Below are 27,691 nucleotides of genomic sequence, written 5' to 3' on the forward strand. Positions count from 1 at the left end.
GCCTATTTTTCTTCCCCCACCGTTAGCAAATAGTAATTAACATTTGGTGAGGTGTAACACTGTGCTGCACATAGGTTGATACCTGCTTCTCCTTTTAGTGTAGTGAGGCCATGATTAGTACTAATTAAATCTGAACATATTGGCTGAAATGAGAATCATATTTAATGGTACTGTACAGCAAATTTACATCTACATGAATACGATTACAGACGCGGCCGTGCAATTTAACACACAATAAAGCCTAATTAACTGCCATGTCCATTTTCAGCTCATCGCTAATAGACTGGCCTATATTTATGTTTCCTGTCTAAATTCATGAGGCACATAATATTCTTATAATTTCCATCTACAGCAATGAGCTGCCCAGTGTTTGGGGCCGATCCAGCTGCTATATCCAGCCTGTTTCCATGGGCTTCCGCTCCCCTTTAATGACAAATGACAGCATCAGCCTATATCAATCTGCCCCACAGGATGCTTTAATCCGCCATTAAGCAGATGAAATGTTGCACTGAGCCCGCAGAGCAGCAGTGACGGCAGGAGCGGTTCTAAAATTCGTATGCACGCCCCTCCGGCCTGACCGCAGTCATGGACACCCTGCGTCAAACCACCCAGTGCAGCAAAACACAAACCTCTTCCTCCTCGGAACTGGATCCAAAGGTCTCAGTTATCCCCTATTTATACGCAGTGTATATTTACAACGGGCCGGATGATTAGGATGCTAGCGAGTAGCGCAAGAGCAAAGAGAATGTGGGGGAAATCTTCCTCGGCTATTCTGAGGAGACAAGGGGTTTATCAGGGGTGAGCCACCTCTCTGATGTCAAAGCTTGTTTTCAAAGAATCTGTCAGAGCTCCTTTACCAAGGTGCTTATCACCTCCTGCAGCTGATCCCTAACAGCTTTTTCTTTTATAACTTCTACATAATCAGATAATTTATGTGAGGCTGAGATCTAGACTGCAAAAGACACCAGGGAGAGAGAAAAGAAGAGAGTCGGTTACACTGAATCAGTGCACAAACAACAAGAGCGTCATTCACAAATCTATGTGTAACCATAGTTTTTAAAACCACCCACGTTGAGATGTTCAGGACTCAACATCCTTGATCTTTCTTTCATCTATGTGAGATGAGAAGGTGGAAGGTTTTCCAACGTCTGTGTTCGTGTGGAGCAGTTAGATCTGCAGCAACAGTGTGATGTGATCAAGTCAGAGTCTGTGCCACGAAGAATTGAGGCAGCTTTGACGGGAAAAGGTGGTTCATGCAGGTAGTAGCTTAATAAAGCCTGGTGAGTGTATGCTTGTATGCCAAGAGATGAGGAGAGAACCACGAGGCACAACCGCAATCTGATTCAGAACTAAATATACGGTTGGACAGGATGCAGCACACGATCGTCACCCACATAGCTGTCCTCAAACAGGAGCCTTGAATTATGCCAGAAAATCCAAAATGTGAAACAAATGATGCAGCAAAATGTGATGTGATGTTTATAATAATGTACTGAGATATCCAGTGTTTCTGAATATCTTCATACATCAGGTATTCTGGTAACTCTACAGACACTTACACATCAAAAGCTGGAGAGAGCTGTTTCATCTACTTTAAAAATAGTTGAGATGTTCATGCCTGAAAAGAGTTGCGGGCACGCTGAGAATCTGAAGAATGAGCACTAAAACTTTCAGCTTTCAAAAAAGCAAAACACCCATTAAGGCTTATGTCAGCGTGTTAAGCTGTGGAATGTTAAACTAGTTCCAGTTTACTAAGTCGCTTTCTTGACCCATTTTTTAAAACACTTCCCATCTTTCTTTCTTTTTTTAAAATCAAAGACAAACGCAGGCGAGGTTGATGCCAAATAAAAAGATACATAAATTTAAAAAAGAAATTCCCTACAGTTGTCAGACCTGTTGCAGTGTCTGGTGGTTCTCACACAAATGAACAAATAAATAAATAAATAACTTGGGATCATCATACAAAACAAAAAACAAAATCCCAGCACTGCTATCACCTCCAGCTTCTGTGTAGGGTGATTTTGTCAGCTATAAAATCACACACAGTCACCTCTTAACTGGATTACCATTGGAGCCAAGAAAACAGCATGCTATGATTTACTCGTGAAAGTGGCTCCTTTGACACTTTCCTCATGTTTAAGTCAGCCATGCTTAATGCTTATAATTATGTTTAGAGGGAAGAACGCAAAAAGGAGACACTTTTAAGTGTAAATCATGGTACGTGACACAAATTTAAAGTCAAGACATGAAAGACAAAATCATTTATTCATATATTTCATGTGAATCCATCCATTACTCCTTTGACTTAAAACCAAAAACGCCCTCCTCACGGTGGTGCTAGAGGGTTAGTCCGCAGAAGAAGATCTATCCTTTTCCCGGGGACCTTGAGCGTCTGCACAAACTTCCAAGGCAATCCTTCCAATAGTTGCTGAAGAGGTGTTTCATTTTGAACCAGCGAGCTAACAATGTGAGCCCTGGAGCGTGACTAAAACGAGGGGGTAAAGTCAACAGTTTGTGCTGAGAGCATGTCAAACTGTGAAACGTGTTTACTAAAGAGCTTTGCATTCCCTGTTCTCTGAACATGATGACGCAGACCAGGAATTGTGGGAAACTGAGGAAAATAATCAGCAAATCCTGGATTTTGCCACCGTTGCTGTTAGGGATAAAAGGACGAGTGCTTTGTTTTCCATTTATCACGATGTCATTAGTGCTGCTGTCATCACAGGCTTCCCCCTGGATGAAGAGATGATCCTGGGCACCAGAGGCTGGCATCACACCAGCTTCATTCTCTGTTTATCTTAGACACTTATTAAAAGCATGTCGTGTCTTTAATGTCTAATTTGGAGAAATGCAAGTTAACCAGTTAACCAGCTCGACAGACACCTTAAGCAGCTGTCATCGGGTGATTTATACACGCCTGTTTCATCAGTCATGCTTCCAGCCCAGCAATCAATATCAGGCTTTTCTAACTATCTGAATGGGAAGTTCTTGTTTTTAAGTCTTCACTTTTTTCCTCACTATGGGAGGAACGTGGAGAGTAACAGAATATAAAAAGCTTACTGTGTTTGTTTCTATAGTTACACCATTTGGTGCATGTCCCATTTTTATTCTTGTCCGGTCAAGCGAGGAGGGCAAGATTTATTTAGAGGATGCAATGAAAAGTGTGATACAGAATGCTGGGATGCTTATGGCATCTCTGCTATTTGACCCACACTTAGAGGAAGGTTGCTGAGTGGTTCACAGCGTTGTCCTAAAAGCTTTACCGCCACCGATAAAGAAGCAGCACTTTCACTGAATAATAATTCTAGCAGCTCTGAAGGTTCATTTTTCACTATATTGAAGCATAAATTGCACTGAAGTGCCCTACCTAGCAACAAATTCTTCCATACAAGCAACTCATTATCAGTCCATAACTGGATAAATTTACTGGTGTGTTAAACTATTTAAAAAGAAGATTTTTCCTAGTACGTAGAAATGTCACAGTCAGCGGTTACAATAAAACGAAACTCAAACATTTCCAGCGTTGCAGCTGGAAGGAAAGTGTGAAAATGCTCGAGCGCTGCACATGGATCACTTCGTCAAGTGTCAGGCTCAACTTAAAAGATGACCCATAAAAGGCTACTAGGTATTTTTATCTTAACATGACCTTGTGTAGCATACTGAATACACATTCTCACATTCTCGCTGCATCCAGTGTGAGTGCTCGATGTGTCCACGCTCTGCTTTGTCACTGCAGAAAAAGAACGTCAAATTTTCTTCACCTGCTTATTCTGCTGAAACTTTCTTTTGCGCACTCAGTTTGCCGAACAACAGTGTTCGGTTGCATGAAATATGCAGATGCTGTAATCACAGACGAGGGGACTTTCCCTCATTTGAATCTTATTTAACCTCAAAACACGCAGCCATTGCTTGCAGAGATTCGGTTATTACAAGCGCTTGCTCAGCAACTAAACTTTATGAGAAATGAAGCCAGAGATGTCCCGTGCTATATTTATGCGGCGTATTATATATTTATTTCCATCACAGGTGGCTTAGGTGGCATATTTTCAGCTGTATAATGTTTTTTCTGTGTGTGTGTGTGTGTGTGTGTGTGTGTGTGTGTGTGTGTGTGTGTGTGTGTGTGTGTGTGTGTGTGTGTGTGTGTGTGTGTGTGTGTGTGTGTGAGACCAAACAGTTTCCAACACCTGTTGTGCCAGCTGATGCCAGGTTATTGTCCCCATGTTTGGAACAAATGGCCCCTCCGGAGCCGAAAGTTGCCTGAACTTAGAGGCCCTTAACTCTAGAAGAGAACAGAAATATCTCCACACGTCATCATTCTGCACAGACACACCTTTGGTTGAGATACTAAACTTTATTCTTCTGATACTCTAAGAATCCTGTTCAGTGTCTGAATCCCTGCTGACTGGCTCATCTTTGATATAATGATAGTTTGTTTGGGCACATTACATTGCCTTCTCTTAGTCCGCCCTCCATGGTAATATAAGGGATTGGTTGATAGGATAGGTTACACCCTTAATAATGAAGTTGCGTGTGATATCACACAGGTCAGTGATCAAACATCAGAAGACACTGTTCATTTTAAAGTAACTAAAAACAAATCGATTAAATAGCTAAAGAATCATTTTATCGCTGGGTAAAGGCTTTATTACTGTTTTTCTACTATTTCTTAGCTTTAACCCTTTTAAAGGGAACATTAACTGGGTTGCATTCTGACACATTTGCATGTTCACACTTGTGTCTAAAAGAAAAAACTTGGAGGAACAAGATATCAAATTATATTCAGTTGATTTTTTAATTAAATGTATTTATAAAATGATGCATCATATGAAAAAACATGGATATCTATCTATAGTACATCACATTTCCTAACCTATACAGTATAGTGTCAGGGGTTTTAACTGTACAGATTCCATATAATCAAATAAGACTTGTTTTTTTGAATAGGATTTTATCCTCCAACCCCCACCCCAACACCCTTTTTTTAGTGAGAGAAGAGGAGAAGGGTAGGTGTTGTTTGGGGCAATCTTGTCCAATGGTCTTTCTTAAATTAGCTTTGGGGGCTGGAGGCTCCCCTCCCTGCACTGACAGAAGGAGGAGCCTGTGCAAGTCACAGACTACTGTTTCATTCACCTGCACAGCCCTGCAGCATTCACCACACTTGGGTCTGTGCAGCCACACAAGAAACACACAGAGGAGATTCCAGCCGGCCCAAAGTTTCTTTTTTTATGCTTTTTTTCTCACTTAAGAAGCATCAGCCTCCTGCTGCTGCTCACTTGTTTTAACTAAATTACAAGGCAACTAGCAGCAGACATGGCTGCTTGTCTGCAAAGTTGCAAACTTTGTAAAAAGAGTTGCCTTCTTTTGGCTTTTTCTCTCAGCTTCTGTTTTGCCTCAGTATGTGCAGGGCCTTTTGATTCAGCTCACCTCTATCACCGCAGGGCCGGACCTAATGAAGATGATATCATTGTTGCTAACAATGGGATCAGAGTGCCTTTTGGGCGGTCCGTGTTTCTGGACCCTGTGAATGACCTGGTAACAGAAGTGCAGCCCGGTGACCGCTGCCAAATCACAGTCCTGGACAATGATCCACTGGCCCAGAAGCCTGGGATGCTAACCCCTAAAAAGTTTCCCTGTTCATTTGGATCTGAAGAAGTGAAATACACGCATTTTGGATCAAGGAGCCCCAGTAAGGATCGTGTGAAGCTGCAGCTTCGTTATGACTCTCACACAGACACAGTCATTGTCCCCTTCATGTTGGAAGTAGAGGTTGTTTTCCAGCAGCTTGAGATCCTCACCAGGAATATGCCCCTTAATGTTGAAAAGCTCAATGGAGAGAGCAATCCTATTGACAAAAAGGGCCTGGAGTTTTCCTATGAGGATGGTGTCACACAGTGTAAGATCAGCACTCTGGTCGGCGCTGGAGGTCTTCCCAGGTATGGCACTCTTTTGAACAACCCTTCCAATGGCCAAATGGTTGACTGTGATGAGTTTGTGAAGCAGGGTATTCGCTACAAGCACACGGCTAAAACCAACTCACCAAACAGAGACTATATTCCAATGATGGTAGAGCTGCAGGATAACGAAGGAAACATGATAATGCAAGAGCATTTCCAAATGATGGTTAGAATCAGAGAAGGTGCAGAGAACACTGCTCCCAAACCCAGCTTTGTAGCTATGATGATGATGGAGGTTGATCAGTTTGTGATGACAGCTATTACAAGTGACATGCTGTCGGCTGAAGATGTCGAATCTCACCCAGATGACTTAATCTTCAACATCACGTCTCCGCTGAACCCTCAGCAGGGTTATATCATCAGCACAGATGATCAGAACCTGCCTATCACCTCCTTCTATCACAGGGACATCAAAGAGCTTAAAATAGCCTATAAGCCACCCTCAGATGACTCAGAACAAGAGAGGATTTTTCAGCTAGAGTTTGAAATTGTAGACACCGATGGTGCAGTGTCAGATCCATTTGCTTTTATGATTGTGGTAAAGCCTATGAATACACTGGCTCCTGTTGCAACCAAAAATACAGGGCAGCTATTGTTTGAAGGGCAATCTCGAGCTCTCTCCAGCTCTCAGAATTTAGAGATTAGCGATGAGGATAACCTGGAAGACGTGAGAATCACAGTCATCGATGGTTTAAAGCACGGAGACCTTACCATGCTCGGCACACGCAGGAAGTTCTTTACACCTGCCGATCTAGACGCTGGCATTGTTGCGTACCAGCATGACGGCAGCGACACCTATAGCGACAACATTATTTTTAGAATGACTGACGGCAGTAATGAAGTGGAATTTTTGTTCCCCATCACCATTGTCCCCACTGATGACGAGCCCCCTATTATTAATGCAAACACTGGCTTGGTGTTGTTCAAGAATGAAATCATGCAGATCTCTCCATTCATCCTAAGTGCAACAGACATCGATTCAGAAGACTCCACTATTAAGTTTGTCGTGGAGGCACCATACTCCACCATAGGGCAACTCCTGCTTAGGCAAGCAGAGCTACCGTCTGACCCATCTCTGTGGAAGTTCAGCGAGACAGATGAGATGTTTGAGCAGGTGGTGACTGAGTGGCTTCAGCAGGACATTCTGGATGGAAAGCTGTTCTATCGTCACATCGGGCCCCACAGCACCACCACTGTAACCGATCACTTTGTATTCCGGGTCCAGGACGATAACGATCCTCCCAATCAATCAGGCGAGCACACGTTCACTATCAAAATCCATCCCGTTGATGACCTTGCCCCAGAGCTTTTCCCAGGCACCACCCTTCACATGACAGTGCAGGAATATGAGCTCACATACTTTAGGAAGAAATTCTTGTGTTATACTGATCTTGATTCAGATGACAGAGATTTGAAGTACACCATCACTAAGCCCCCGACTGACACAGATGAGAACAATCCAGCCCTCTTGGGTGAAATTGTACTGACTGACAGCCCTGACACTGTAATTACAGAGTTTACACAAGCCCAGGTTAATCACCACAAAGTAGCTTATAAGCCCCCAGACCAGGAATTGGGCATCACTCCAAAAGTGGCTCAGTTCACATTCACTGTGGAAGACACAGCTGGAAACACAGCAGATGGACTGTTCACCATTTTCCTACAGCCGGTTGACAACAAACCTCCACTTATCACCAACACAGGATTCACTGTTTTGGAAAGAGGTACATATGTCATTACCAGGAAGGAGCTGCACGCCACTGACACGGATACAGATGACGACAATATCATCTTCACGGTGACCCAGATTCCCCAGTATGGGCAGCTGCAGTATTTGGGGATTGATATGTCAAATGGCGAAACATTTGTGCTCGAAGACATCACAACCGGTCGTCTAACTTACATGCACGGAGGAAAAGAATCTCTCACTGATGTCATCAAGCTCTCTGTAAGTGATGGTTTCCATGAGGTACCAATTGCCATCAGGATCACAATCGAGCCAGTTGATGACAAAAGGCCCACGATTATGCTCCCACCCGGCCTGCTCGGAGCCTCCATAGATGTACTGGAGAATGGAGCCACGGAGATTACAAGTAACGTCATTCAGGGCCACGATGAAGATACAGATGACCTCATGCTCACTTTTATTGTTGAAGAACCTCCGAGACTGGGTGAAATCCTGGTTAATGGTGCTCCTGCTGAGAGATTCACTCAGGAGGACATAATTAACGGGGTGGTTGTGTATGCTCACACATCTGGTGAAATAGGGCCGACCAAAGAGCACGACTCCTTCAATCTTACTTTGTCTGACATGTCAGAGCAGTGGGTCGTTGGTGGCAACAAGATCCAAGGTGTGACAGTCCATGTGACAATCCTTCCTGTTGACAGCATCCCACCTGTTGTCAGCGTCGGCGAGCAGTTTATAGTAGTGGAAGGGGAGAAGAACGTCATTACTCTGGAGCAAATTCATGCCGAGGATGTTGACACCAACAGCGAGGATATCTTGTGTACCATCATTGTCCAACCAACTTCTGGTTATGTGGAGAACATCTCACCTGCAGCAGGCTCAGAGAAATCAAGAGCTGGGACGGCCATCACCGCATTCGCCATTAAAGAAATTTCCCTTGGCCACATCTACTATGTCCAAAGCATCCACAAAGGGGTTGAACCTGTGGAAGATCGTTTCACGTTCCGCTGCTCAGATGGTATTAACTTCTCTGAGCGCCACTTTTTCCCCATAGTCATCATTCCAGCCAATGATGAGAAGCCTGAGATTTTTGTCCGTGAGTTTGTGGTAATGGAGGGAATGAGTCTGGTCATTGACACCCCAATTCTGAATGCAGCTGATGCTGACATCCCCAAGAATGAGCTGGACTTTGAGATCATCAAACCACCCAAGCATGGGACAATTGTTCAGCAGCTCAGCACTGGCACCATCCCTGTGGAGAAGTTCAACTTGGAGCAGCTCATAGAGGCATCCAACATTGTCTATGAACATGATGACTCTGAAACCAAGGAAGACAGCTTTGAAATCAGGCTATCTGATGGAAAACACAAAGTGGAAAAAACAGTTCCTATCGTGGTCATTCCTGTTGATGATGAGACACCAAGAATGGCCATTAACGATGGCCTCGATGTGGAGATCGGAGAAACAAAAGTGATTAGCAACAGCGTTTTAAAGGCAACAGATCTTGACTCCGAAGACAAGGAATTAACTTATGTTGTGCGATACGGCCCTGGCCAAGGCTACCTGCAGCGTATCAGCAAATTTGGAGACGTTTTAGGAAATATCACCCTGGGAATGAATTTCACACAAGATGAAATTGACAGACAACTCATTCAGTATGTGCACACAGGCCAGGAAGGAATCCGTGACCTGCTGAAATTTGACGTCACAGATGGTATAAATCCACTTATTGACCGTTACTTTTACATCAGCATTGGAAGCATTGATATGGTTTTTCCAGATGTTGTTAACAAAGGTGTGACTCTCAAAGAAGGTGGAAAAGTAACTCTCACCACTGACCTCCTCAGCACCTCTGACATCAACAGCCCTGATGAATACCTCAGTTTTAGCATCACGAGAGCGCCTAGTAGAGGGCACTTAGAGTGCACTGACCTCCCAGGTGTTCCTATTTCCACCTTCACCCAGTTGCAGCTTGCTGGCAACAAGATCTACTACATCCACACCTCTGATGATGAAATTAAAATGGACAGCTTCGAGTTTGAGGTGACAGACGGCTACAATCCCGTCTTCCGAACCTTCAGAGTGTCCATCACCGATGTGGATAATAAGAAACCTGTCTTAACCATAACGAGGCTACTTGTGGAGGAGGGCGAATCCAAACTCATCACACCTTTTGAACTTACTGCTGAAGACCGGGATACTCCAGACCACCTGCTGCGCTTTATAATCACGCAAGTGCCAGTACACGGTTTGCTGCTTTTCAACAACACCCAGCCAATTACGACTTTTACCAAGCAGGACCTGAACGAGAACCTTATCAGCTATAAGCACGATGGCACTGAGACCAGTGAAGACAGCTTCTCTTTCACTGTCACCGATGGCACTCACACCGACTTTTACGTTTTCCCTAACACTGACTATGAGACACGCAAACCCCAAATGATGACTATTCACATCAATACGGTGGATAACGGTGTCCCCCAGATTTTGGTAAATAAGGCTGCCGCTTCACTGAAAGTCCTCCCAACTGGACACCTGGGCTTTGTGATCACCAGCAAGGTCCTTCGATCAGAGGACCGGGACAGTCCCCAGAAGGTGTTGAAGTACACGGTGTCCGAGGCTCCACTGCACGGCTTCATCATGAATACCGCCGTGGGCAATGACAGCATCAAGACATTCACACAAGGTAAGATGATGTCACATTTTTAAACCTTGTAACAACGTTTTTCAAAGGTAAGATTTACTCATCAGTGTTTTAGAGTTAATATTGGATTAGAGTGGATGTTTTGTGTGGCACAAAGGAAAGAATTGTTCTGAATTCATGATGCCAACAGCTTTGAGTTAGTATAAAGTTGACAGAACACCAGATATTCTCCCAGGATTTATTACAAAGACTTGTTTTTATAGAATTTAATAAGATGCATAGAAGCACAAATCCAAATCCTGAATGTGTAAAACAGAAAGACAGCTTTTTATAACCGGTGAAAAAGCAAAGAATAAAAAATATTCAAATAAATAATATTCAGTTAAAACCAGTTGGCTGCATTCTTATACTAATATAATGATGCTTAACTGGTTACTACAGACCCCATAAAACAATTTTAACCTCCTAGGACCTGGCGTCCACATATGTGGACATCAAATTTTGGGTTGTCTAGACCAAAATACAAAATTTTGCTCTACAAGGGCCTGATTTCCACTTATGAGGACGTTATGCTGCCACTGTTCTGTCAAAATTTTCAAGCTAATGTCCTCATATGTGGATCTCATTTTTCTCAGAAACAAAAATCAGGGAAAAAAGTCACGTAACTCTTTGTTTTTACATTCATCAGGTCCCAATCAGCCCAAATGGTAAAGACAAATTAAAATTGCATGCCCTGAAAGGGTTCAGGTCTTAGGAGATTAAATATATCTCTGTAAACTATATTTTCTGACTTTGTATTTATACAACCTTATAAAAGTGGTTTAGTCGTCACAGTTATCATTTTAGCTAATTGTTTCTCCATATTTTTTATGCAAACAGCTGATATCAATGACATGAAGATCTGTTATGTGCTGTTGGATGGGAGCAACGCCACCAGTGATATCTTCTACTTCATAGTTGAAGACAACGGTAGGACCCCTCTAATATTTAACGTGCAGTGGCTTCAAGCCACTTTGAGTTTGACTTTTAATGGCTGCTTAAAATTTAAACTTCTTGCTCTCTGTCGGTCACCTAAGTGTTTGCATCACAAAGGCTTAAAGCAGTTGGCCATGACTGACACCCAGTACCGAGGCGCCGCCTCTGTTCACCCCACTGGAAAGGGCAGCAGGTTTAAAGGACAGGGGTCAAAGGGGACTTAAGTCAAACACTGAATGTGGGTTAGTAAAAGTAAAAGACTACCACATGCTCTCAACTGTATTGTTATTGAACAATAGGGTCCTATACTTTGGGGCGCTTCTCTGGGCTTTCAAACGCCACCTTTCATCATCTGCCTGAAGTGACACAGTGAAGTGTGCATAGGTATGCTGATATATCTGGTTCCTCTTACAGCAAGTCTCACAAACATCTTCTTTTATCTTTCTAAGTATCCACTATTCAATGACATGACTTGTGAAATAAAATCTGCAGAATATTTTGACATTATGAAGATTTTCAAATTAAAAGATTCTTAAATTTCTTTTTAATAAATAACCAACTTTTTCCAAAATATAAGAACTTCATATTTTTTGTTAGCTCAATTTCTTTCTCTCTCTGTTTTTACTCGCTTACTCTGACATAACATTGAAGCACTGAGGCTTTCTGTAACACTGCCTTACTATTAAAACATTATTTATATCCACCCCAAGCATAATGCGACAATCTGACAGCCGACATCGGTTACCCTAAAGAATTCTCTTAAATGAATCGGATATGCATGGTATATGATGGGTCAGGGTATAATAAAATCACTCGTTGCCTTGTCACATTCACCTCTAACAGCATTACATATTTATAGCAAATGCAAAGCGATAAAATGCAGCAGGTGGGTTTTACTATTTTAGCATTGGCTGTAAAATATGAAACAAGATTTAGAAAGGCAATCAATGCTGAAGGGAAAGTTTAGTCTATAATTATGCTGTTTGGAGGGACATGCTCCACCTCCTAACACCACCATCACACCCATTGAGAAAAAGGAGGACGTGAGTTTGTCTGTTTTTAGTTTAGCTTCGCCTTAATGCCTCCGTATTAACTCTTACCCTCAGACTGTGAGTGATATATTTATTTTTAATGAGAATCAGTAGCACTGACATTAATCAACATAGATTAGATAAAAGTGCCTTAATCCTATAATCTTCATTTAGGCCAACATTTTTCCACATGTGGTTTAATAAGATGCCTAAAGCTAAGAATTTCTGTCTTTAAGTGTGGGTTTTACCACAGGAAGGGAACACAAGGGCTTCAATTAGCTCAGCGCTCCCTTTTCTGTTTGCTTACACACTTTATTTAAGCTTCCAGCCAACTCAGCTGAACCAGGTGCAGTGGAGCTTATACTGGGACGTAAAACCAGACCTTGTTTCTACATGACCACGGCTGACACGTGTGGCAGCGCCACATCATCTGTGTGATGAACTGCATCTGTATCACTGCACTTAATGGATACACTTATCAGTAAAATCATCACCATGCATATACATAACTACACACACAAATACAAAGACACGTCCAGGAAAAGATCAAAGAGATAATACATGAGAGCGAGTCGAGCCAGCTGGTGGCCCGCTAATGTGAAGTGTTGAAGAGGTGACCCCTGAGGGATGTGGCTTTATCCTGGACATGTAGGGGCATGTGAGTGGAGAGCACAGTGATGGTCAGGCTCTCTGATAACAAATCTCAGTGGGTGAGCTGCTTGTGTGAGAACCGATGGTGGGTCAGTAGAGATTAGCACCCAAGATAATCCATTTTTCACTGGCCTCAGGGAACAAACTTTTGTACTTAAAAAGAAAATCCAAATGCGACTTCATTAACCTAACCTAAGGTTAAATAGAAATCTGTGCTTAAACACCACAAAAACACTATTAAACTTCTTTATAATGAATTCTTATCTAATCAAAGTAGTTCTAGAGCCAGACACATCCTTTCAAAATCAGTGGGTTTTAAACCTCCTTTGTAAACTCCAGTAATTCTTAATCCTGAATCAAGTGTAAACATACCACTTCTAAACCTAGTAAGTTTTACACAAATACACACAATCTGAATGTGGCCTCACGCTCCGGAAATACCCCTCAGATGCACTGATATGGGAAGCTCCCTAAGGGTCTTAGCAGCCTTTAAAAGATACCTGCCACTACATGCGCTCCAGTGATGCTTCTTCACGAGCAGGTCAAGAATACACACTCGGATAATTAACATATCCTCATGTGGAACTGAAGCAGTTTGGCATTCCTCTATAAGCCCTGCAGGCTCAAATGTTGCAAGCATACATGTACATATGTAACTGCGAGTCCGTGTATCTGCTGATACAGAAAATTAAGATCTTAATCAAACATAAACCAATGATGTGCAGACCAGTGACATTGTGTGTGTGGGTATGTGTGTGTATGTGTGGCCAGGCAAAGCGGAAGTATGGCTCTTGTAAGAGCACGTGTGTCAGTAAGTTGGGTAAGTTACTTTAAAAAAGTAATTAATTACTAATTACTTAGTCAATATTGTATTTAAACTACTTATCTAATTACTGTGTCAGAAAAGTAACTTAATTACTAAATAAGTAATTTAACTAAATACTTCTTAAAATCCCTATAAACCTTGAGTGGGCAAACAACAGAAATTAAACTTTCTAAATAATAAATACATTTTTTTAAAGACGGAGACTCTACAGTATGCAGCGGTAGCATCTCTTCCACAATGCAGCCTGCAATCACTTTTTTAAGCTCACCTTCAGACGCTTTCTGTGCTGCTGAAGTAAAATCGAGTTTTGCCTGCTTAGCAGGAGCTGCCGCGGTGTTACCCATGGATGATGAACAAGGATCACTCAGAAGTGTTCGTCTATGCTCTTGTGTCAGGCGCTTCAGTAGATTACTCCTGCTATTAACAGCAGCCGATAAGTTTTTTCTCCCCAGGACATAGCTTACATATCGTTAGCTTCATAGCATAAGTGCCTAAGTCATTGACTTAGTCAAATGACTTAGGCAATTATGCTATGAAGCTAACGATATTACTGTAATAATAAGTGATCCGACCAGTTACCATGTAAGTGAAGAGACGGGAATATGTCCATTTCAACAAACAGCCACTCGCTTCAGCCGAGTCCGACATCTTCCGCTTTAGAATACGACTATAAAGCAAACTGGTGCGAAATGACGTACAGCTGCACTACAGCGATGTTAAAGCGGCAGAGTTTACTTCTACGTTTAGGAGACAAATTATTGAAATTAAATAATGATATTCAGCGAGTTTAATTATTTTACAATGTAACGCAAATACATTGTAAGTAACTGTAATTAAAATACCTAAAAATGAACAGTAATTTGTTACTCTACTTTTTCAGTGGAAAAGTAATTTAATTACAGTAACGCGTTACTTAGTAACGCATTAAACCCAACACTGGTCTTAGTAAGAAGTCAGGAGCAGACACTCGGTTTGATTTCAGGGGTCTCTGTGAGGATCAGTCATTAGCATAGAGTTAGCATAGCAGTCAGTTGTTAGAAAAAAAACCCTCCTCTGTTGCTTAAAGTTTAAATCTACAGTGAAAAACATCTAAATTCTACATTTGATCTGCATTATCCGTACTATATGGTGCATAGTTTGTTTCTTTTTTTAATGTCTTGTGATTCCATTACAGTTTCTGCAGCCTCTGGTTCATTTGAGGTATTCTATACATGTTCATATCTGTATATTCACAAGAAAGCTATTATGTAACATTAAATACTTAAAGGTGTAACGGTTTTTCAAGTCATTGGTTTACTTTTACAGCACCTCACCTTGCTACAAGTTTAACAATAAGAAAGATTTTCTCAAATGCTGATTTGAGCAATAAAAATCTTTTAAAAACACGACAACGTCATCAGTACTGATTGTCCACACCACTGTCCAGCCTCACTGTCACTCTCCTTCTATGCATCTTCTGTGTTGTGGAAAGTTAAATAGGTGCAGAAAGTTGCTTTAAAGTCAGGTGGAGACTGGAGGCATAAAGAAAAATCTTTAATCACAAAATTTTGAATATCTTATAATTATTTGCCAGCAAATCCCGTCTAAAGTAGAAAGAAACCAGTATAATTATCATCTGCTACTGCGGTCATTTTAAAAAACTAATGGCTTCTTACTAAGTACTCAGAATACCAGACTTAACAGATCTGTGATGATGATCTTAGAAACAAACTAGGATTCAACTTGGGCCATCCTCACACCGTTTGCAAGCAGTAACTTGCACTCAAGTGACCAACTCTGGAATTTCTTACAGCCGTTCAAAGAGTGGGATACTGAAGCAGTAAATACCTGCTGTGACACAGCTCACATATATCCCCATCCATCAGGAATGGGTCCAGTGAGCCACGGGCTAAGAAAAGAAACCCTTTTGTGTCAGGCCTGTTAAACCTTGTAAATGTAAAGATTTTGGAGTGTTTTGGAACAATAATTTAAAAACAACAACAACAACAACAAAAAAAAAAAAAAAAAACATTTCATTCTTCTTAATCTTTGGTGCAAGTCAAAGTGCACCCCAAACAGAAGACAAAAACCAAAGACAGAACAAATAGCTTTGCATTAAGATAAGGTTTTTTTTCTAGTTGCAACAATATAGTCTCCCAGTTCTGCAGGGGGATCATGGGCCCTGGTGAGTTGAGTGTTATGTGATCATTCAGAGCCGGGGAGAGGAATGCACTTCCTATGGGACTCCAGACTCCAGGGCCACAGACAGAGCAGGGCCTAGAAGTGAGGTGGTATCCCAGGCAGACAGGTGTGTACGTGAGAGTGGAGGCTCCAGAGGGATCCCCTTTCAAAGCCTGTGGTCACCCCACTCCCAGCTCTGCAGAAATCTAACCCAATCTCAGATAGCCCGATAACCCACAGATTTCCAGCGTAAGAGTTGCCCGCTCTGGAGGGGGCAGCTCCCCAGAGGGGTGCAATGATATCAAGCCAGAAGAGAAAAGGGGAAACTGAGGAAAAGGAACTTGAAATATTTTTAAAAGGGCAGCATTTTGGTCACATTTCTTCAGTACTGTAAGGGTACCCTGCTGCATGTGGACTGCAGGCTGGCTGACATGGACATGCTAAACCTCTGCTCCCTAACAGTGTTTTGGGATCTTACATGTCACTCGTGTCAACAGTCACCGGGAGATTTACTGGCTAATGGTGCCACTGTCGGGGCCCCCGCGACTTAAAGAAGCTAAGGCCTCTCAGTCCTCCTCCACCGCACCCCGTCCTGTTCTCACTTACCCTCCTTCCCCTTTCCTCTTCTCTAAGAGCCCTTCAGGGTATTACTATTCTTTTTTCTTGTTTCTATCTCACGTTTCCCTCCGGCCCTTTCACTGAGCTCTGCTATTCCCTCACTCTTTGTCTCTATTTCTCTTTTTGTTCTTTATCTTGAGCCTTGATTTATGGCGACTGGTGGACTTCTGGGGTGCAGAGTTATGATGTATAGCTAGAGCGGTTATTCTTATCTGCTCCCACGTGGCAAAGCTGTCACTGAGTTACTCTGTGCCATGTTTTTTTTTTTCAGCCGCACTAGTGACTTTGCTGCAGAGAAGGAAACACTGGTTTGTTGGATTGTTGGTTCACTGTGGTCTGAAGTGAAATGTCTCAACAGCTTTTGAATGGATTAGTTTTGGTACATTCATGACACACCAGGAAGAGTTTGAACTTCCTGGTTTCAGTCGAGGTGCCTCAAAAGATTAATCAGGTGCAGTTTTTCATAATTTTTTGACTCAGTTGTCTTAACCAGAGCCTCCTTATATTTCAGCATTACACCGGTAGCTGATGCTACACCTGATGCTACACCTGATGCTACACCTGATGCTAATTTTTCTGGTGCCACAAGGGACCATGTATGAACAACAGGGTGGAGGGAAATGATGTTCAATGCAGGGAAGCACTGACTGTATGTGCACGTTGCACCAATACGGGAAGCTGCTGATTAGTGCTAAGCAGCAGACCAATAAAGCGCTAAAAGTGTAGGTCACAAAGCAAGCCACATTATTTATCACATAATTGCGTAAATCAGCTAAATCACTAAAACCCCATATGCAATCAAGGTACGCCGTTCAATGTCATTCAGTCATTGTGATCAGACCGAACAGGCATTTAGTTAAAGAGACTGATTATGTATTAATACAATTTAAGTAGATATGTCCATGTCATCATAATAATGTTGGTCCACGATTAACATTGCAACTGACTAAGTCATGTTGTGTGAGCATTCGGTTAGCATTAGCAAAGAATTTGGTGAATGCTATTAAAAACAATCACTAGCAAACCAAAATGTTAACCAGTGTCCAATTATGGGCACTGAATAAGCCAGTCTACGGGTATTTTTCCGTGCTTTCACACTGGTTTTATTTTTTGTCCCCTGAGGCAGCGTTCCAACATTTTAGCCTGAAATATCCTTCAGTACAGCCTTAATCTAGATTTAGATTGATCAATAGTGTTGTTTTGTTCATTATTTTTGCTTTTGAACTTTTTGCATGATTTGACATCTACATGTCAGTGCTGTCTAAGTTTGCTTGTTTTCATTTTGTTGTCCCCGCCTACTGGCACACATGGGTCAAAGCTATTTTCAACTTCCTGCAGAGATGTCCTTAATGTCCTGAACAGATGCTGTGATGCAGACACTTCGATTCGTTGATTCATAGCACACACTGAAACTGAACGATTAAAGTCATCATTGCATCTAAGAAACCTAAATTTTAGATGAATCTTACCTGATCTCCTTTTTTGTCTGTTTACCCAGATGTTTGACATCCTCTAGATTTAACAGACCACACTTAAAGCCAGTGATATTAAATGCTGAGCATAGCTGGCAGGAATCTCACCAGTATTCATATGAACTGGATGATTGATGACGAAATGCAATAACGTGACGCTTGTCACTCAATGAGGATATTCTTAGAAGGTTGCTCTTCCTTGCATCATGCTGGTGAGCTTCATATTGACCTTCCTCTCAAGTGATACCTCCAGCCTGACCCACTGTACCACTGCATCTATGTATGGTTCCGGCAGTGCCGCTGTGTAAATATGAGCTGAGGGAGAATGCGCCGTTAAAGGACGCCTTTGCAGAGAAATTGTGAGGCTGCAATGTCCTGTAAATAAGCCATGATGTTGTGCTGAGTCATCCTGTTATTCTGTAACTGCTCTGTGTTTTCTGATGCACATTCTTAGTGCTTGTTAGGAGTTTGTGTCACTCGGCTCGTATAACAGAACACATTTCTTTAGCATTCTTTGCCGTCCAACTGGCATCAATCAAAGTGAAGCTAATTTATTAGATGGCTGCTAACAGGAAGGTTTGGAAATACATGGAGCCTATAAAACATTTCATCCCAGCAGAAATTATAATGATTGTCAGTTTAAAAAGCTAATGGAAATGTGAGCTTAGTGAGTCAGTCGCCGAGTGTATTGGATTTGATAGCCAGACTAATATAGCATGAGCGTCATAACAATTGCAATAAATCAAAAGAATTAATCATAAAGCACAGCAATCTGGCTCCTATGTTTGCAGCTACTTTTTGTGCGGGTCTTTCTATTTTGGGCAAAGCTAAACCATTTTCATTTATTTCTGAAGTGCTATGTGCACGCCTGGCATCCCGACTCTTGGCTTGCTCAGCCTCATGCCAGCGCCGGCCTCAGCGTCTGACAGCACGCACAAAAGAATTCAGAGAAATGTGGAGGCAGGCAGGCAGGGAGGCACGCCATGGCGGCAGATCTGGCCCACCCAGACTGCGGCCTGCTGTCCTTCTCAGTTGTTCATCCCCTTTTTGCGAACAAAGCCGACACAGGGAGGAAGGGGAACACAGAGGGGGAGGAGGTTTGTGGAGTACATCTGTCACTCTGCTACACATAATCTGGGAGTCTGGCGGGAAGGAAGGTTTTGTGAGACAGGGAGGGACAGACTGACAGACTAAGGGAGATCTTCGCTTTGATGTTCTTAGCCAGAAAACAGTAGTGCTGCTTTCTGCTCCTCCTGAGCATATATTATAACAGCAAATCACATTCTTCGTACTGTAGGAGAAGATTATTAAAAGATTATTAAAAACAACCGTGGATCACGCTGTGGATAACAAGTAGGCAATGCCAGATGTAACTCTGTGGTGGTGTCTCTTTATGATTGTAAATGCAATCATAAAGAGACACCACTATACGTCCCCAGAGCAGAGCTGTGAAACACACAGCACGACCGTTATTCGGCTGTGTAATGGGGCCTGTTGTTTTAAAAGTACAGGATTTGCATTTATTCACTTCTGCAGGTTATTTACTGTTGGAAAAATGAAAACGTAAAATGTAAAAATGAAGCTAGAATGTTTGTTGCTTATGATGGCAAACACATCATGTCAGCAGCAACATGTGTAGTGTGTTTCAGATAGTAATGTAATAAGATATAAAACATGTTACATTTGTTACAGCTTTCCCCATATATGTACAATTATATTTATATCTAGAAACAGTCACAGAGGTGTCGTAAAATGTAACTTTTCAGTGTCATTTGAATACTGTAGAAATATGTCGTTGCAATTTCGATGCTTGTTATTCAACAGCCTGTGAAATATCAGCCCAGCACACTTGGTCTGATTCATAAAAAGCCCTTTGTTTTACTCCTTGTAGTAATGCAGAAACCTAAAGCTGCCTGATTGCTTGGTGCCAAAACAATAGCAGTTTTTTGTCTTTGCTGTGTTCATTCAATAAGCCCTGATGAGAGACTCTGAATGAGCTTCTCCTCATATCAGCTCCAAATAGGGCCAACTGCCAGCAAGCACTTTTTTTTCCAGCACAGAAACAATCTGATGATTCAAGTCTTTTTTTCTGTGTGTGACTGTACATCAGGCTGGAATTGGTGCATTTTCCTTCTTGGGTGCTGAGAGCAAATCTGTGTCTTTAAGAGTTTTGCTTGTTTAGCAGGTACTGAGTCGATTCTGCTCAGAACACAACAAAGTCGAATGTTTTCAAAAGCCCGTTATTCTATTAACACTTGAAGAATTTGGGTCAAGCAAAAACAGACATGATACTTGTTTCCTGTATTTTTAGCCATGGCTGCGGGAAACCTGAGCACGAGCCTGGTGGAGAGTGCTCACCAGGCATTGCCGCTCCATTTTCGCAAGAGGATAGCCTGCATTCATGTATCCATCCGTGTACGCTAAACAGAATAAGATTCTTTCTTTAACTTGAACTCAGTTGTCCACACTCTGTTTTCGAGAAAGAAATGAAAAGTGATTATTTATGTTTACTATCCCACATTTTCCAGACAGTCATCATTACTCAATCAAACATCAGCTGAATCTGATCATGCTTCTGCCTTTTGGTCCATGTGGATCGTTTCTATTGTGATACGACCTGGCTTGGCTTCAGCGCTGACATGTGGGTTCGAGGAAGCGGCCCCCTTCCCATCCTGAATACCCACACTCAGCTCCCCAGTGTTTTCATTCTCCCCGGTCACATAGCATAAAGACTGCAGCCCCTTTCTTCTTCACTGAGGCAAAAATGAGCTCAATGGTGGTTCAGTGTGAGGACAAGGAGAGGCTCCTTTCTATTGTCCCGTTGTTTGTTTTTGTTCATGCTCCTTTGACTGGTGTAATGTCTAGTTCACATTTGTTTTATTTTTTCTGACACCTGTATCAAACCTTTAAAAAATCTTCCCAAAAACTTCTGCTTCTTCTTATTCAGTCAAGTCCTCTCACTCCTCTAAGCAACTTTTTTACAGAGTTAGGTCAGCGGGGCTGCTCTCAGTGTGACCAGCCGAGCAAAACTAAAGCGAGCCAGTTGTCTCTAACCTCTCTGATCCAGAGAATCCGCTGAGCCTGACCCATTTCAAAAGTCACAGGTCACCAGGCTCGCCTCACTCAAGGATAAAGCATTAAGCTATTTTACCGCCATTGCTAAAAAAAAAAGATTCCAAGTATGCAGCAGAACTTATTCGCTGACATATTTCTGAAGCTGTCTGCATTAAGTCAGTGATAGAAACCAAACTGGCAGTTAGAGGGATTACATGAGTCATGAGATAGTGTGGATTAAAGACGGGATCTATGACTCTGACCTTTTGATATTTCATGTCAAATGTGTTTCACTTTTGGAGGATAGCCTCTTTCACTCAGTATTTACTCAGGCTCATATTGTGCGCATCCACACATTAAATCATCCTTAAAACAGGGGCAAGAAATTAATATTCCCCAAGGGGCCACATGAGAAACTGTTGTGGATGGCCGCACCCATAAGTAGTTCTCCACAACAGTCTCAGTTTCTCATCTGGCCCCTTGGGGAATATTAATTGGCTGCCCCTGGCTTAATGTATGATAAAAAGTCAGAAATTAGTAGAAAGGGGTAATTGTGCTCACTTTTTTTAAAGCCAGAAACATGTAATCATTTGTATATGCTCTTTGAGGTCACTAATAATATCCGACTCATCTCTATGTCCTGGAAATGCCCCACTCCACTTCATTATTTTCACAAGGGAACGCTACAGAGCATGAACAGTGCATGGCAAGTTCAATAAAGATAAAACTCTATGAGTTTTTCAAAAGCAGACAATTTCCATTTTATCTGAGTTCGCAGGCATCCTACTGAGGCCTGAGAATAAGAGAGAGCTGTAGGTAGACGTGGATAAGAATCCATTGAAATAACAAGTAATGCAACTCCTCCTGGTGAAGTGAGCTTTAGAGAAGCCCTGGTATTAAGTTATCATGTTTCCCTTCCTAAATTAAAATATCCCTTTGATTCCTTTTATCCTTGAGCCCAGAGCAGATTGCAGTTTATATGCCTCAGTGAGTCCCGATAGGAACAAACCAGATTATTGTAGTCTCCATCGGAAAGAAGTTTCAAATGAAATGCTAATGCGTTAGGTTCTTTTTCCCCCTGCCTCTCTTTAGGTGGAAATAAACTAAATCCCCAGCCATTCCGACTCAACTGGGCCTGGATCTCTCTGGAGAGGGAATACTATTTGGTGGATGAAGATGCCAAATTCCTGGAGGTGACGCTGAAACGCAGAGGCTACCTGGGAGAAACTTCTTTTGTCAGTAAGTGCTGACAAGTCATTTATTTAGCTTCTAATTAACTGCAGGAAACCTAATTAAATTTGTATGCTTTAGAAATGAGTGAGTTTTTTGTTTGTTTTTACAAACATAATGATTGCTTTTACTATAATCTGCAGACATAAACAGGTTTTTATGTGTTATGCTACTGTCTGCTTCATATTTTGGATGCAAATATTGTATTTTCTACTCCATAACATTTATTTTAAAGCTTCAGTAGCTTATTTTGGAGATACGTTGACTCAAGCTACCAATATATAAGTAATTAATATCAACAGCTGCAATGATCCAATAATATAATGGTAACAATATAATGGTAAATGGACGGGTTAATGCTTTTCTAGTCTGCTTGAGCATTCAAAACACAGCATGTCTCATTCACCCATTCACAAACATAAGAGCGTTTTTGTCTCAGTGCTTTCTATCCAACATTCACGCTCCAACGAACGCATCAGGAGCATGGCTCAGTATCTTGCCCATGGATACTTTGGCATGCAGACTGGAGCAGCCAGAGATCAAACCACCAACCGTCTGAGTAGTAGATGACATGCTCCACCTCCTGACCCACGTCCTCCCCAGTTATATGAAGTGCCATCCTCATAGTTACTTTAGCTTCTTTAAATATACAATAAATACATCATCAGCTACGTAAGCTGGATTATAACTTTCACTTCATTAAAAAGTCCAGATACATTTTTTCCACATGACTAAATTTAAACTCTTTCCTGGAAATGATCCTGAGCATTGTGGGACTCACTCGTTTTTAGAGCCAGCTTCAAGTGGCCCTTCAAGAAAGTGCAGTTTTTGGTACTCCCATAATGGCCTTATTTTTTAGCTCCTAAGGGGCCACTTGCTTGTCACTCATAAAAAGATATGATGGATGATGATACCACACGACCCTTTATTAAACTGACATTTTAACAATGAATTATTACCCACTTTTAAAGTCTCTTTAGACTTTCATGTTATTTATGTGTTTTTAAAGGTCAGACCTGCAATAAAGCATGACCATAGCTGCCTTTAGTTAAAATCTCTAAACATTCCTTTTAAGGCTGCAGGGCTTATCCTCAGCTTATCCCTGCAGCCAAACGAAGAAAAACTCCACACTCACGCTGCAGACATGTCCCCAAAGGAGCAAAGCTTTTGTTTTCTTCTTTGACTGCTGCTCCATTTCCTGTCCTGTCTGTGACAGAGGTTCAGTTGAATTCATGTATGACATTTCCTAGTAAGGCTTGCATGCTGGCCACTCACTCGCTGTGCAAAGGAACGTAAAACTCGAACTATCTTTTCTATTCTATTCTGCGGCGTCAGCAGACAGAATATTCTACCTGTTATTGTTGCATCAGATTGAAATTATCATGTGTACTGTTCAAATATGAAAGCCTGTACTTTGACATAAGCCCCAGGAGGAAGCACTGGGGTAAAATATTGCTGCCACTGGAATGCTTTTCCTCAGGTATTGCCACTAAGGACGGCACAGCAGAGAAGGACAAGGATTTCCGTGGTAAAGCCCAGAAGCAGGTTCAGTTCAACCCAGGCCAGACCACAGCGACCTGGAAAGTGAAAATCTTCACAGACCAGGACTTTGAGACCTCGGAAACATTTGAGATACATCTGTCAGACCCTGTCATGGCTGTAATGGAGTTTCCTGACGTCGCGACGGTGGAGATTGTGGACCCTGGTGATGGTAAGAATCTGGTTATTTTGAGTTATTTGAACAAAATTGTTGTTCTTGGCCTTCATTTGTTTTCCTTCAAAACAGAATCGACCGTCTACATCCCTCAGTCAGAGTTCAAGATAGAGGAGGATGTTGGAGAGCTGTTGGTGCCAGTGCGACGTTCGGGAGATGCCAGCCAGGAGCTCCTGGTAGTTTGTTACACTCTGCAAGGTGAGATCAATCTGTTTTTATCAAAACACAAATAAATGAAATTTCAGGAGTGGAACCTTTTCTTTCATTACTTTTGACTACTGGTGATATATTAGAGCAAACATTTCTATGTTCATGTGTAGGGCTGATTATTTAATTAGTATTTATTTTGTGTTATTTTTTACTTCCCCCTTTTTAGTCCAATGACTTCCTGCTGTTAGTTTCCCTGCAAACTGATCTTTCTGTTCCCATAATTCCTCAGGAACAGCCACCGGCACCATACCCAGCACAGTCCTTTCCTACTCTGACTACATCACCCGGCCCGAGGACCACACCAGCGTGCTGCGCTTCGATAAGGATGAGCGCGAAAAAGCCTGTCGCGTCATTATCATCGATGACTCCCTTTACGAGGAAGAGGAGAGCTTTAACGTCAGCCTCAGCATGCCCATGGGGGGCCAGGTGGGCGCCAACTTCCCGTCTGCCAAAGTCACCATTTTGGCAGACAGCGATGACGGTGAGTGGGAGCGTTTGATCATTTGAGAAAAATAATGATGAACGTATGCTGAGCTGAGCTCGTTCTTTTTGGACCCGCATCAGACCCGGAGTTGAAGATGAAGAGAGGGATCTCCATCAATCATCTGTTTACAGACAGAAGGAGGGACCTCGTGAAACTATTGCACGTACAGTGTGGAAAATGATTATTTGATCCCCTGCTGAATTTGTAGTTTTACTCAAACACTCACAAATTTTACGCTAGTTTCATTTTAACTCAGAGAGACAGAATATCAAAATCAAAAATCCAGAAGAAAAACACATTACATAAAAGTTATGACCTGATTTGCATGTCATTGAGTGGAATAAGTATTTGACCCTGAGCAAAACACAGCAGTAAGATGCTTCTTGTAGTTGGTCACCAGGTTTGTTGGTGTACGCTGACATCCTTTGCTGCAGTTAGAGAGCCACAGAGGGCGGCAGGTGTGCTTGATCCTGTTGCTTACAGAGTCTCTTTGCTCTGTGTTTGCATTTGCATGTCTGCTCGCTATTAATCCACCAAAGGTGCGCAGACAGTCTGATCACCACAATCACCAAAGCCTAAAGACCTGGATGCTGCGCCTGCATCAGCGGCTCGACAGTATGGCTGTGTTTATGCTACAGTTATCCACTATACTCAGCCTGTCTGGGCGTCAGATACAAGATAACAGCAGACAGGTGCTGCGTGGGGAAAAGGCGACCTCTGTGAATGTTATGCTACACTGTAGCCCGACAGATCAAAGGACTTTAAATCTCACCGTGCTCCGCGGGCGACCCTCACCGGCATTTAGGAAGGCCCAGGGGGAAACAGAGGGCACCCCTTTGTATGAAGGGACCAAAAGGCAGGTGGTGGAGGGGGGGTGGGGGGAGGCTATTATGCAGGGAATCCAAATGACTGGCATGTTTTCCAGCACTATGTGGTCTGTATCTCTAAGGAGTCTCAACATATTAGCTTGAGAAAGAATCACAACATTCATTAGAGCCTCTTGTACTTTCTTTTCTGAATCATTGATGACAGATTTATTTTCCTTTCTCACATTTACCCCGTCTCTCGCGCCTTTCGCCCGTTTCTCGCACTTGCTTGGAGTTTAATTGATCTTTATATAAATATAACCATTGTGCATTCCCAGACACGTGAAGAGACAAGAGAAGAGTCTTTATTGTAAACCTCTATTGTGATCCTTCTTCTTCTTCTTGGTGGGTCCTGAAGTACCACCGCGCCACAAATCTGCTTCAGTGCCTGTAATGTGTGCGTCTCTGTTAAACAATCAGCCCTGCCTGAGTAAACTTGTGGTTTGGGACCTTGCCAACGACGAGCCTCTATTGTTACTGTTTGTCTGGATCTTCCTCCCACTGATCTTAAGGTTGCCATGTTGGCACTCACTTCACCCTCTCACCCTTATTTTGGTGCTAAATAGAAGCCGGAAGGCGCTGAATGCATCCCAGCAACCATTCCCTCAGCTTCAGTTGTCTCTCGCAGCATACATCGACTTCTAAGTAAACTTTAAGAGCAGATCTGCCGTTTCTCCTCAAGTAGTAATTACTGAGAGGGAAATTATTGAGACATCTGACATTCACTCATAGTGTCCCGAAATGGTTAACAGATACAGTGATAGATTTTTATTGACTTTTGTTACATATCAGCTCTGAAAAGATGAACCTCTATATCTCCACGTCTATCTATAGGTCAGATCTCTAAGAGCGCTGGCCGGACGCAGTGTGTTGAAAACCTGCTTTATACACAAGTGAAGAGAGATGAATGTGTTCCAGCGGTCTGAATTCTTGCCCTCTGTCTTTACAAAGGAGACGGTTGCCTCTCTGTCTCTGCCACCACCCCCCTCCCCTCCTTTACCATGCTTCTTATCAGCTTCTCTGTCATCAGACTCCAGGAACGTCCCTTCGCTTACCCATCATTGCCTGTGCACATACAAGCACACAGCTTATTCATCAGGTGTACCCTCAACCCTTTGGCGTTGAGTTCAGAGAGAGCTGTCGGGATTTAGATAAGTGGGGGAGGAAGGTTGAGGCAGGATAAGATGGATGACAGCTCTCTTCCTGTGCTGAGTAAAAAATGGGGGCATTTTGCTCAGCTATTCACTTCAATCTGTCCCTGAACCTGAACTACAAAATATGTAGTCTAAATATCCTCACAAATTAACTGCCAACATCCAAATGTCTGGGCTTATGCTGTGCCACAAAAAGATCTTTGTTTTAAGAGCCTGTAGAGAAAACACAGATTACTTCCTTCACTTTATGCGGTTTTGGAAACTACTTTGTCAGAATATTTCCATTAAGAAAATACTGACCGCTGATCATGGCTCAATTATTTACTAATTTCCCTTCCTAATATTCCCAACTCTCACAGAGCCTTCACTGTACTTCGGTGAGCCTGAGTATATCGTGGATGAGAGCTCAGGCTATGTCGAGGTAAAGGTTTGGAGGACAGGCACTGACCTGTCCAAAACCGCTACCGTCACCATCCGCTCCAGGAAAAGCGACCCCGTTTCTGCTGAAGGTAAAAATCAGACGTTTGACAGAATCCACAGCACTCAATCGCATTAAATAACACCATCATTTAATGGCTTCTTCTCTGTCTGCCAGCTGGACAGGACTACGTTGGCATTAGCCGCAACCTGGACTTTGCTCCAGGGGTGACAATGCAGACTTTTAGAGTAACCATCCTGGATGACTTGGGCCAGCCGGAACTAGAGGGACCCGAGACCTTTGACCTTGTGTTGCGGATGCCCATGAATGCGGTGCTAGGAGAACCAAGCAAGACGACCATCACCATCAATGATACTGTCACTGACTGTGAGTATCAGGTTTAGAAATCAAACCAAAGTATGGATTTATAAATCTGCACTCATAATCTTTTCAGAAGATATTCTATATTCATATTACTTATAAAAAAGTTCATTATCAGTAAATAAACAATGACTTAATGGCTACTCTGGCGCACTGTTATGT

General features: G+C 42.3%; 1 protein-coding gene across 1 annotated transcript in view; it reads left to right on the forward strand.

Moving 5' to 3' along the window:
* The first annotated feature begins 5,149 nt into the window (after positions 1-5,149).
* frem3 (Fras1 related extracellular matrix 3) overlaps positions 5,150-27,691 on the forward strand; it is a 31,253-nt gene continuing 8,711 nt past the window's right edge. Inside the window, exons 1-8 of the mRNA XM_004549337.5 lie at positions 5,150-10,327; positions 11,165-11,254; positions 22,165-22,311; positions 23,783-24,013; positions 24,089-24,214; positions 24,456-24,707; positions 27,090-27,239; positions 27,326-27,535. Of these exons, the coding sequence (XP_004549394.3) occupies positions 5,311-10,327; positions 11,165-11,254; positions 22,165-22,311; positions 23,783-24,013; positions 24,089-24,214; positions 24,456-24,707; positions 27,090-27,239; positions 27,326-27,535 (6,223 nt within the window). The 5' untranslated portion in view covers positions 5,150-5,310. The remainder of the gene's footprint in view (positions 10,328-11,164; positions 11,255-22,164; positions 22,312-23,782; positions 24,014-24,088; positions 24,215-24,455; positions 24,708-27,089; positions 27,240-27,325; positions 27,536-27,691) is intronic.

Source organism: Maylandia zebra, linkage group LG6, assembly GCF_041146795.1.
Source record: "Maylandia zebra isolate NMK-2024a linkage group LG6, Mzebra_GT3a, whole genome shotgun sequence".
NCBI lineage: Eukaryota > Metazoa > Chordata > Actinopteri > Cichliformes > Cichlidae > Maylandia > Maylandia zebra.